Genomic DNA, 12,726 nt, shown 5'->3' on the forward strand with positions numbered 1-12,726 from the left:
TCTCTCTGACCCTTCCCCGCTCATGCTTTGTCTCTGTCTCAAAAATAAATAAACATTAAAAAAAAAAGTTTTTTAAAAAAATTGCTTAAAGAGAAATTATGGTGAACCCTTTGACTTGTACATTTTTTTTAAGCTTCATCAGTCCCGAAGCTACCTTACCTACATTATAGATTGAGCTACTTGCATGTAAGGTCTATTTATGTGTTTTCCACCTATTCTAAGTCCCTAGAACAGTAAATGGAATATAGTATTTGTTGAATACTTATCCAAGTTTTTGTTGAATACAAAATCAGGGTCCATAAATTTCCTACAGTCTGTACAAATTCCTAGGATAGTGTAGTTTCTCAATGAAGGGATTGAAATGGAATGCTAAAGGCCTAATGTGATGATTCATTTCCTAGGTAAGACTAGCATGGTTTTATGTTTGTTTTTTTTTTTAATCTAAAAGTTGTCCTTCCTCACGCTGCATAATAATTGTACAAATGGTTAATTTTGGGTGGGAACGAATTAAAATTACTCCTCAAAATTGGCTAAAAAGCAAATGTCTGAAAGCACTGACATATCAGTGGTGTTATTTTCATATTTTACATGTACACATGTATTAACGATGTTATTCAAAATAACCTATGAAATATATATGCATACACATATATATGCAAGCTACTTTTAAGATATAATAATTTCATGTTTGTTTGTTTGTTTAGTGGGATGAAACCTAGAAATCATCTTGCCCAACCTGCTCTTTTTAATAGATATGAACATATAAGGCACAGGATCTGGAGAGATTTGCTCAAGGTCAAGCGTTAGTTAACGAAACAACTGAACTAAGACCCAGGACTCCTGATTCCTGGTGCAGAGCCCTTTTCGCTACCCCATGGTCTCTTTCTAAATGATCATGGCAATTTTCCATTCCACTGAGCACTAACACTGTCCTCTGCCAAACACATGTGAGCAAAGCCAGGTTTTTTTCTTACTGTAATACTGACACTTCTCTGGAGAGAGGGGAAGGCCAGGGTGATGTTGATATCTATTGATGATGTTAATATCTTCATTTTAGGTACCGCCTTTCTCCATGATCTTGAAGAGACACATGCATTTGTAATTTAAGGAGAAATGGTAGGATCAACACAAAGAGGTTTCCTCTCTATTAATTCACTTTGCTCAGTACACCCCAGAGGCCGCTGAATCCTTTACTCAGTTTTAAATCACTTCCTTGATTGGGTTCTTGCCATTTCTTTTATAGCTGGACCACTCTATGATCTCAGGCATTAAATCTTTCTCTAGTCTAGACTAATATTTCTTACCCAGGGTTGTGTACTGTTGAATCCTGATTAGATATACTGCAAATGCAGAATCTGGATTCTCAGAACTAATGAAATGGACATAGTTTGTTTTATATGCAGAAAGCCTAAATTGGGAGAACTTCCAAAAAGGAACTTGGATATCCATAGTTACTGACAACCAAATCTAATAAGCATTTTTTTAAGTATGGGAAAATATGGCAAAATTGCTAATTTTCAGATGTGGGAATGTACAATCGGGGAGGTACCAGACGGGTAACAAATACCATTAATCTAGAATGACTGGCAACAGATGGGTAATACTGGAAACTGTAGGTTGCTATACAGTATAATAATGTGTATGTTGAATTTTTTTCCAGAGAAAAAGAAGTTTTGAATTTGTGTTGGAGACATGAGGACTTGCTTTATAAAAGTGGATTTTCTGGGGGTGCATGGGTGGCTCAGTCAGTTAGGCGGCCGACTTCGGCTCAGGTCATGATCTCGCAGGGGTCTGTGGGTTTGAGCCCCGTGTCAGGCTCTGTGCTGGCAGCTCAGAGCCTGGAGCCTGCTTTGGATTCTGTGTCTCCCTCTCTCTCTGCCCCTCCCCTGCTTGCTCTCTTTCTCAAATAATAAACATTAAAAAAAATTTAAAAAATGGATATTCTGATGAGGTGGTCAGGACATGTGTATTTTATAGCATGAAGGAAACCTATATAATCCCCGAGTCGGTATTGTGAGGACTGGTGGTCTCCCTTGAGGATCACCCAGGTCCCTCTCTGGGGCCTTCCCCTTGAGTGACTTTTAATTAGTGGTGAGAATCATACAATTTTTAATACTAGCTGGGACCTCATAAATCACCTGTCTCCTGTGGGACCAAATCCCACCTGCAAAGGACGATTGGCAGATCAAGAGCTATTTGTTCAGCCACTCAGAAGTTCTGAGAAAGGATACTGAAACTTCGGTTCGACACAAAGTCTTACGAATCAGCCTGATTTCTAAACTCTGTTTTCCAACAACTATGAATCAGAACTGGCTGGTATAAAGAACACAATTTGTGTCTCTTAAAAATTTTCCTGACAAGTACCTTTTATTTCGTTAGATACACTATATTCATCAGATGCATTAGGAAATGTTTTAAGAAAATATCTAAAGCATCACGGTGTCAATACTTTGCAGAATATGGAAAACATACTTTTTCTGCCACAGGAATCCCTTTACTAGAACATACACACACTCACACACACACATACACACAGAATAATTATTTACTCAAATGGAGTGCTTACTATGGATGCTAAATGCCTTGCTTGAATAATTTCCTCCTCAAAAAGAACCCTTTCTAATAGGCACTATTAGAACTTTTATCTTATAGATGAATAAATTTAGGCTTAGAGAAGTTAAGAAACTTGGTCATAGGATTGCAAAAACAATTCAAACTCAAGCAATCTGACCCCAGAGCTTTGATTCTTCACCTATGGGATGAATGTTCGAATCCTCAAGGCTCAGCTCATTCATTTCTAGGTCCAGGTCCGTTTCTAACCTTTCAAAAAGAGAATAATCAGGGCGTCTGGGTAGCTCAGTTGGTTAAGCGTCCGACTTTTGGTTTTGGCTCAGGCCATGATCTCACTGTTCGTGAGTTTGAGCCCTGCGTCAGGCTCTGTGCAGAGTCTGCCTGGGGTTCTCTCTCTCCTTCGGTCTCTATCCCTTCCTTGCTCTCTCTCTCTTGAAATTAAATAATCTTTAAAAAAGAGAGAGAGAATAACCAGTGTCAACTCAGAATCACAGAAGACCTTTGAAAGCTAGTCAGTCTTTGCTCTGAATGCTAGATCTAGTAAGCCTCATCCTGGGCCAGCCAACCCTGCCCTTGAGCAGGGCTCAACTTCTGTACCTTCCTACTGATGCCTTCCCTGTGCTTCCTGGGTACAGCATCTACAAAATATTTCTCTCTTCTTTGTAATAGACATGTGTTCCCATCAACGCTCTGGTTCTACAGCTGACATTTCACTTCCTTAAGAAATGCTTTTAAGCTTTCTAATGGGCTGTCTTGAGTTCACATTGTCATGGGGATCTGTTCTTATTTGTCTGTTTACTTTTCTTGGGTTTTTGTTTTTTCCAATCTAAGTAATATGATCAGGAGGTAATGTATCCTGCTCTCCAGCTGCCCAAATTTAATTTTAAAGTCCTTCCTATTTACAGTGGAGGTGTTTTATTTCAATTTCTGCTCATAAAATGAACAAAGTTAACAAGATGTGCCTGAGATAAACAGTCTTCCAGAGATCATGTTTCTGAAGCACGACTTAGCACATTCTGTCCAATTCCACCAAAAGAATGTAAGCCTAGTATAAAAGGACATATTGAAATATGTGGGCAGGGAGTGGATAGGAATAGGAAACAGTGGATGGAAGAGAGAGATGGGCACAATAATTGCCTTGATTTCAATGAGCTGAGAGAGAAATTCTTCCCTAGATTCGTCTGTCATGACAGTGTAGGTAGAGCACCCGGGTCTATGAGGAAGTAAAGAGAAAGTGGTGACGGAATTTCCCGGATAGGAAAAGGCATCTTAAGTGTTTCAGAGCTGGTTGATAAGGAGGGCCATAGATTTTCAATAACTTATGAAATACACATCTGTCACAGACCAGTGGATGAAAGCCAGTCCTTACTTCGAAGGAGGATTATGTTCAAAAAACGATCCGATGTCTTTATCTTTTTTATTAACAAGGCTACAAGTAGAGAAGTCTACAGTGGGTGGATGACAAAGGGGAGAGATTTTGTGGTAATTTGTTGAATATGGTTTATTCTTTATCCTCTTTATGCTCCATTCCACTCAGGGCATGGCACAAAAAAAATGACATTTTTAGCCTTGTACAACTAAAAAAAAAAAAATGCTTTCATTTAAACACATGAGTATTGCGATGTCTCTGCTTTATTTTCTTTTTTAATTAAGCACAATGGAAACTTTAGTCATGAGCCACTCCACTCTGTCTCATTAAAGCTTGTGACTCACAGGCTTTGTGATTGGGTCCCATAATGGGAAAGTGTTTATTGGGGCATGGGGGAGAGATTGTTGCTGAGCTGCTAATGATACCATATGTGTCCAAATCTACATTCTTATTACTCCCGTGGGTCTGCAATATTATATCCATTTCTGCCATGCAGTGTCCATGATGGCGACTCGGAATTGATCAACTGTTACTCAGAAAAGCGGCTGTTGGGTATTTCTAGGAAAAATCTTTGTGGAAAAAGGAGCACCTACTATGTACTATTAATGGAATGGAAATGGGTTTTTAGTATTAAAACTACTTGGGAGGATTAGCAAGCAGTAGTAAACTGCATGACAACTTAAGAATGCTTTGCACTAGCATGCTATCCTGCTGTTGCCATTTTCATTTTGCTATGCAGAGTTTATGCTATAATTAAGCAATTGTGCTGTACAGCTGGCTCTGAAATATGAACTTACCCAACAAAACATTTAAGAATGAGTCAAGCAGGTATTCCTGACTCCTTTACCCAGAGAAAGGAAAGGACGGATTTGGCTTTGGTAAACAGAAACTTGCCCTTTATAACCCTACGTACAAGAAGTAGGCATCCTGTGAACCACCAGCAGAAAGGGTTGCAATAGATGCACTGAGCTAAACCAGAATGAAAATTGTCTTCTTCGGTGCCCCAGGAAAGACAGGGAAGGGACCCAGGTAATCACTGTAATGGATAACAATGAAGCTTAGAGTGTCCAAGAGAAAATGCTTACCAAGGCAACCTTTACTTTGATGTGATTACAGGCTCTCCTTTTCAGGTGTTTCCTTTAGGTCATTTAAGTAGATCATTCAATAGACAATGTGGTTAGATTATTAGATGTAGCCTGGGGATGTTGATTGGAACCTGCTATTGTATAGATGTCTTTACCCTTGATTTAGTTTCCCAACTGCCTATTCAGCCTTCTCTTACCAATGTACCCATCAGAAATGAGAACAAACCAGCATTCAACTGATATTTTGGTTGTTGAACTGTGGATGTTGAACTGACCTATATTACATCTTGACACGAAGGATGGATTAGCTATCAGGTAGCTCAGCCTCAAAGATTTCCTCTCTCCTTCAGACCCCTGTGGCATTTCTCTGGCTTCAGTCTCATGACACATCTAGGTAACTAATCCCCTCTGAAGCAGACTGATTTAATCTTCTCAAACTGCAGCCCTTAGTTTTATATCTGCTAGAATAAAGGGAGAGGGAGCGGCCTTCTCTTATTCCTCAGCTTCAGGCTGAACACCCCACCAATTTCACCCTTCAGGTTCTTGTCAATGAGGCATGCACCTGCTATTGACCCCTGGCTGTGATCCTCAGAGGATAGAAGCCACTAGGTTCACAGCAAGTAGAAAGGGCAGTGGTCAGAAAACTACCTGACTCTGGTTTTTAAGCTTAGAAAAGTTTCTTGACAATCATACCACATAATTATCTTTCTGGAAGATAAATGTTCTGGCATAAAAGCGTTGGATGTTTAGTTTAGCTTGTAATTTCGATCCTTGGACTGTTATTGGCAAAGACTGCCGAATCTTATTCTCACTAGTCTTGGGGCATTTATTTTCTTGGGGAGAGCATTTAGGTGTGGCCATCTGTGATAGCAGAACACTGAGGTTCTGTGCTCTAGTCACAACTGACCAAGCAACAATCACACCCAAATATTAAAGCGATCATTCAGAGCTGGCGGCTGCATTTCTAGGAGAAATGCAACCCTCGGGGACAACCAAGGAAATCCAGCTATTCTGTTCAAAGCTAAATAAAATCTAAGAATTGTAGGTCATCCGAGAGTCAAGCAATGTCATTGTTAAACCACCAAAAGAAGTTAGGAATTGAGGAACTGCTTCCGGGTCATGTTTGGCACAAAAGGAAAAAAATTAGGATGGAAATTCCCAAATTATAACATGACCTAGATCCTTCACAAAGCTCTTGCTCCCATAAAGCTGTCACCCACTGCTATTTTTATCAAACCCAGCCTTCATTGGAGCACTATCCTGATGCAGCTAGTTTTAGCAAGAGCACTTTGGCGGAGTACCAGTGACAAGTGCAGTGATGTTGGCACTATTTAACCAGACTGCGGTTCGTCGCTTCCTGCAGAGATGGTAAAATGTAATTCATTTTTGTTGGTATTGGTAGCTGTTCTCTGTCTAAAAGGGCAGAACATGTTCTGCTGTTGGGCTCTTACAAACACATCCCTTTCCCACTGATGTAAAAACAGACTTCATACACCTCCATGGTTTCATAGGCTTCACTCTTTTTCCCTCAAAAAGCTGAGTCACTGTTGCCATCAAGGGTCTCTGATCATAGCTGACAGACATCTCAATATGCGTACTAGGGAAGCAAAGGATGCTAGAAAAACCATGCTTCAGGAGGAAAGGAAATAGAGGAATGGAGAGAGAGAGGAAAGGCTCGCACAGCATTTTAAATTCATGGAGGGATTTAACAGAGATCTTGGCTCCAGTGCCACACATAGTCCAAACCTCCTTGTCCTCTATTTTATTTCCACTAAAGAAAAATGGATACCGAACAGCCACTGAATTACACACGTGTGACTAAAACCATACATGGCCAAGATCCACAGAGAGGTTCGTTCAGTTTACTAACAAACTGCCTAGAACAACTGCCGGAACTATGGCCATGGCTGGCTCTAAGGAAAGAGCTAAGCTTTGGAACTTCACAAGCACATATGCCTACGTGTCAACGCGACTAGGTCATCAGGTACCCAACTATTTGGTTGAAAATCATTCTGTGAGAGTGTTATCAGATGAAACCAACGTTTATACTGGCAGACGGAGAAAAGCAGAGCGTCCCCCATGATGTGGATGGGCCTCGTCCAAGCCGTTTCAGGCATAACCGTCCCCTGAGTAAGAGAATTCTCCTGCCAAACAGTCTTTGAATAGACACTTGGGCCCTAAAGATTTTGGACTTGCCAGCTTTCATAATCACATGAGTCATTTCCTTATAAATAATTAATATATATCATATATAGATAGATAGATATAAGTATACTTCTGTATAAGTATATGTATATATACACGATATATATATATCATATATATATACACACACATATACACACACCTTATATATATATAAACCTTAACACAGCTCTCCAATTTTAGACTTGAGATCTAGGCTGACCTAGTACACTTTCAGTGCTGGGAACTCCTTTTGGCCCTGAACAGAACTCTTACTCCAGTGACAAATGCCTGTGTACCACAGTACAAGTGGGAATAAGTAGCATTCACATATTTGATCATTCTTTCTTACCTTAAGGGCTAACCATCGTCTGTCTTCTTCCATTAGTACCTCTAAGACTTCAGTTTCAGTCAACTATGGTTGAAGCCTGATAGCCTCAGATTTTCCCCAGGTGTTAATCCAAACGATGATGAATAAAGAAGATTATTATCATGATCATCTAAAATTCAGCCAGTAGCCAAATAGTTATATTGTTGATGGTTTCTTAGAACACAGCCAAGATTTGCAGGCCTCATTGTATCAAAATATATGGCTCCGTGTTAAGAAAAAAAGTCACACCTCAAAAGTGTTTCAGAAAAAATGTGGTAGTCAAGGGTGGTCAAAAACACATTTCCTTAAACTTCATGCTATTGTTTGTGTTAAGTTTCCTTACATTTTGGAAGAGAGATGGCCTTCTGAGGAAAGCAGATGGTTGGAATATTAGAGAGCATGGCCCTGCCATCACAGAAACTGGTGGTGAGGTTGTCTTCTGTCACAGTCTCTGCGGTATATTTGACACATTTAGGGTCCTCAGCACTTGCACTGAGAAAATGAAGGCGCTATGGGCTATCAGTAAGTGGTCACTCAGTGTATTATCCTTTTAACTAATGTTTTAGCCATCTAGATTTATTGTGAAAATACAACAGTTAGCATGTTTGAATATGCTGGCTTTCAAGGCTATCCAGTCATATTGATGCAGAAAAATAAATCCAACTTAGATAATCCCTTCATACTGTCATGTTTCCAAATAAAAAGCAACACATATTCCTGAAAAGATGACAAACTACTGAGCTATATTATTTTTTGCCAGCTATTTTCCAAGACAGCTATTTAGTTCCAGAGAACACGTGTCCTGAATCTCTTGTTTTTTAAGGGCCTCAGCGAAACCAAGTAGCTCATCTGAGTAGGCAAGTGAAAAAGGGATTAATATTTACTGAGCACCTACTCTGTGCCATGAAATATTCATGTATATTCTTTTCTCGTTGAGCCTTGACAGTAATCAAGTTTTCAGTACTCACATAAAGGAGTTAAGCAGTTAGGTGATTTGTTCAAGTCACAAAGCTAGTAAGGGACAGCACCAAATTAAAACCTGTCTATATGATGACTCGATCTTCCCATACTGTCTTACTCAGGCAGACTGTCACTCGCAGACGGTAATAGTATAACCTCAGGAACCAAGCAAAGCTTGGGAGTTTTGAACCCAACATTCTATTTTGATGCAAAGTCACCCATCTTTGCAAGTGTCGTTTTTTTTTCCCTCCATTTGTAAGGTAACAGTCACAACACATGTCCTGGGCCACAGAACCATGGTCTCTGGAGATTATTAAAATTATACATATACACACACAAACATACACACCCCCTTTACATATATGCATATGTATATTATAAATGCTTTATGGTGCGGTGAAACTCTTGGAAGAAATAAAAGCATATGGTGATCAGTAACAGAATTTCATCAAACTTAAAAATGGTGGGTACTAAAAGAATTGCTAATCTAAAAGGTAATTTTAAACATTTTCTTAAATGAGTTCTCTAAAAATGTTACTCGTTCAATTAATAAGTACACTCGCTTATGGAAGTTCCAGTGAGAAAATATTTAAAATGACCCCATCTCTACTACAAATGTATGTGCCTACGTTTCTACTCTTTTCACTCATTTCCTTTTTGCTCTTGGCAAATGACTTTGCTTTCTGCTAACATATTTAAGCAAATGAATGGTCACCATGTTTCCTTTCATATTGTGGACAAACATTGAAGATGTGAAGCAGAAGGTGTTACCTAGAATGCAGAGACCATCTGTGCAGTTTTCAGATTCCTGGCTGAGCCCTTCACAGAATTTGCCCCCGTTTCTTGGGGGTGGTGCCGTGCACTCCCGGATCCGCAAATGCTCGCACTCTGGGCTGCAGACTGACCATTCACTCCATACTTCCCAGCTCCCATCCACTTTAAGGGAAACAAATGGAAGCCTTGTTAGAATGAATCGGGCAGCTGTCAGGAGACTCACCCCAGGACTGCTGTTGTCCTTAAAGCTGGATTTTAAAGAAATCACCACCACCATAAAAAACAAAATAATTCTGCTTATCTTCTCTCCGTGATTTCCTTCCTAAAGACGGAGGCTAACAAAAGCGGTGGTGTAATTCTCTTGCTATTTCAGGAGACCAGTTACTGAATTTAGGCAAGCATTCGCATTATCAGTGCTCTTGGATTGGCTAATAATGTCATTACCCATTCCATTCTCAGTCTTTCATGCCCAGCTGTGTCTTAGATGGACGGGTAAAGTATGTGCAGTAACCACTAGTAATTGCCGCTTCCTTGTGGGTTGACAGTTTAGAACTAGACAGTAGTAGGAACTATCTTTAAGCCCTAAAAGCCCTAAACAATAAAAAGTTAAACCTATATGTATTTTGACAGTATTAAAGTAAAACAGGTCAGTCAAAGCCCCAAGACACCAGGACTTAACATAAATAGAATTTCATGGGTCATGGATTGCTGCTGTATGTAGAAACGAACAAACTAATTTTAATTCCACTAAAAATTGACCCTAGAGATAATGGCAGCTGTTTGAGGCAATTGTCCCTTTACCTCCTAGGAATAGTCCAACCATGCTTATGTGGGTTAAGATCGTGCAATTTTTAATCGAGAGCAATTAGTCAAGAATAGGGTAACAAAAAAAAAAAAATACTGAACTTGAAAGCAAAATGTCCAAGAACTTGTCTTGAGTGTGTTCACTTATTGGCTCCTCAGCAATCCCTTTGACTTACTTTACTATTTCTGTCAACTGGGGGGTAAGAAAACTCACAACACAGAGTTAAATGACATCGCATTTATAAAAGTAGCTTGCACAGTACCTGGCACATAGTAAGCACTCAATAAATGTTGACTGAATAGGAGTTTGGAAGGAAACTCCAGAAATAAGCTGTTGGTGAGAGCCTTAGCTTAGCTTTCAGTGGAAGTAGATCTGAAATTTTAAAGACCCAAGGCTCTAGCCTAGCATCCTTGGAGTTACTGTTTTATAATGCACGGGAGGCCTAGGATCAATTTGTTTCTCAGTGGGAGGACATGCTTTCCATAAAGAAAGTCATCTCCATCTCATCTACTCCTCATTGTATAAATTGGGCTAGAGCCAGGAAGAGATGAACAAAAGAGCTTATAAAAGCCATATTTGGTAAAGGAAGTGCCTATTCAGAAAGGAAGGCAAACATAGGCCAAATGCAAAATAGCAACTCTGTGATACTGTACAATCTCTGCCGGTTTTACTGTCAAGAAATACAAAGCTGATAAGGTGAGTTGATTGGTAATTGATGATAAAGGGTCAGATGTCTGCTACCTGTTTTGTGCTCACAGACAACTCAATCCCTGCTAGTTATTGTGCCATCAGATGGGAGAACCCAAGGAGAGAAGCAGATGGCTCAGCCCCACCAAACACGGCTAGTAAAGAGACACTTCAGAGCATGATGGCTTACTGATGGTGAGTGTCCAGGATCATCTATATATATGTCCCCCAGTGGAGGTATTTCACCCACGTTCTTGCTACTATAGTGAGTTCCACGTTAGCACTTTGGACAAAGGCTGCATTCTGAGAACGTGGGAGAGGATAACTTTGGGAAGGAAGATTATATTCAGTGCTTCACACCAGCTTAATCGTGTTGGTGGATGAGAAGGGAAAAGGGAATCTACACATATCTCACCAGGACAAAGAGAAGTGCACGTTATTTTCTGCACTGACATTCCCTCACAAAAGGCCCCACCATTGAGAGGAGCTGGGTTGGTGCAGGTCCGGGAACGTTTCTGCCATCCTCTACCACAGCGAACATTGCAGGCTGACCACTCTGTCCAGGAAGACCAGCCTCCATTCACTGAGAGAGAAAAATGGGGAGGGGAGAAAAAAAGGAGAGAGGTTTTTACTGATTGCCTACTATGTGCTAGCCACTGTGCCAAGCTGTTGTGAGTTTGCCATCCAGGGACCAAGAGACCCTGCAGACCCACACTGGCCACTCGATCATGGGGCAACAGTGGGGCTTACCTCATCTCTGTCCCTCAGTCTACTCATCTGACACAAGAGGGACACAGGATTTTCTTTGTGGGGAATTAGGAAAAATAGGATGAATTCATCAACCTATCTCTAAAGCACTTGAAAATCTAGCGTACAGGCAGAAAATATCAGCATTTGAATTTCTATTACTTAAAATGCTTCAAAACCCAATCCCAGGACTCTTCGGCTGTGGAGGGGAATGACTTTACTTAAATAGCCGGGAAGTTTTGTTTTGTTTTGTTTTGTTTTTTAATGTAATACCTGAGACATTCAGCAAATAGTGATGTGTGCTTTTGAGGCATTTCCTATGCCAGGAGAGAAAACTGCCCACAGCAGGTCTGGGGAGGCTGGGGGTGGATGCTGGGTTTGGGAGGGCTGGGAAGCAGAAGTTGCCCACCTCAGTTCTTTTCAAATATGAACACAGTGGGAGAAAAGAGACTTTTAAGATTAGTTTTAAAAGACAGGGATCGGAAATGTCACTGTCGGAGGGATCGGGAATGTCACTATCTCGTGGACGTCCCATACTGGAGGTGAGAGCAAACACAGTACTAGCAATAGGGACGTGTTCTCACCTACCAAATGGGAGAGGCAGGAGACAGCACAGTAGTGGATGAGCCCTGAAGTCCTTTCAGCTCTACACACTGAAATCCCTCTACTTTGCTTTCCGTCCTCCCTATCCATTCCTGGCGTTTGGGCTGGTCTTACCATAAACCACCACCGTGGCTGACAGGCTCCTCCTCTTGGCCACGATGTTGGCTGCCATGCAGGTGTAATTGCCGGAGTCGGAGAGGCGCGCCTGCCGGATGATGAGGTTGTGGTCAGCCCTGGTATCAATGTTTTCATCTTGCTCGGAGTCAATGGGCTCCTCATTTTTCAACCATTCCACCTATAAGAAGAAAGGAATGTTCACTTTCCCAGTCATTTGTAAACAAAACAAAACAAAACAAGCAAAAAACCCAACAAACCTCTTTTCTGGAATTGGAAGGTGGGTAGTTCCGGCGTATGGGAGGGAGACAGACGTTCCTAACCTCTAGAGCCACAGCAGTGATTTTTTATTTCTCTTTATTCCATTTCCCATCCCTTTTATTTAGCAAATTTGGTATATTCAGGAAATGAACACTCAAGTTAATAAACTGGAGGCAGGAAAGGAACATAAATACCT

The 12,726-nt window shown here is 40.6% G+C and overlaps 1 protein-coding gene across 8 annotated transcripts in view; it reads right to left on the reverse strand.

The window, feature by feature from the left end:
• UNC5D (unc-5 netrin receptor D) overlaps positions 1-12,726 on the reverse strand; it is a 543,854-nt gene that overhangs the window by 93,938 nt on the left and 437,190 nt on the right. For 7 of the 8 annotated variants that reach the window (XM_027070293.2, XM_053216628.1, XM_053216623.1 and 4 more), the window contains 3 exons: positions 12,270-12,450; positions 11,221-11,388; positions 9,311-9,475 (listed from right to left, as the gene is read on the reverse strand). In XM_027070293.2, coding sequence (XP_026926094.1) covers positions 9,311-9,475; positions 11,221-11,388; positions 12,270-12,450 — 514 coding nt within the window. The remainder of the gene's footprint in view (positions 1-9,310; positions 9,476-11,220; positions 11,389-12,269; positions 12,451-12,726) is intronic. The other variant, XM_027070311.2, reaches the window with a different exon arrangement.

The sequence above is a fragment of the Acinonyx jubatus genome, chromosome B1, assembly GCF_027475565.1.
Source record: "Acinonyx jubatus isolate Ajub_Pintada_27869175 chromosome B1, VMU_Ajub_asm_v1.0, whole genome shotgun sequence".
Taxonomy (NCBI): Eukaryota; Metazoa; Chordata; class Mammalia; order Carnivora; family Felidae; genus Acinonyx; species Acinonyx jubatus.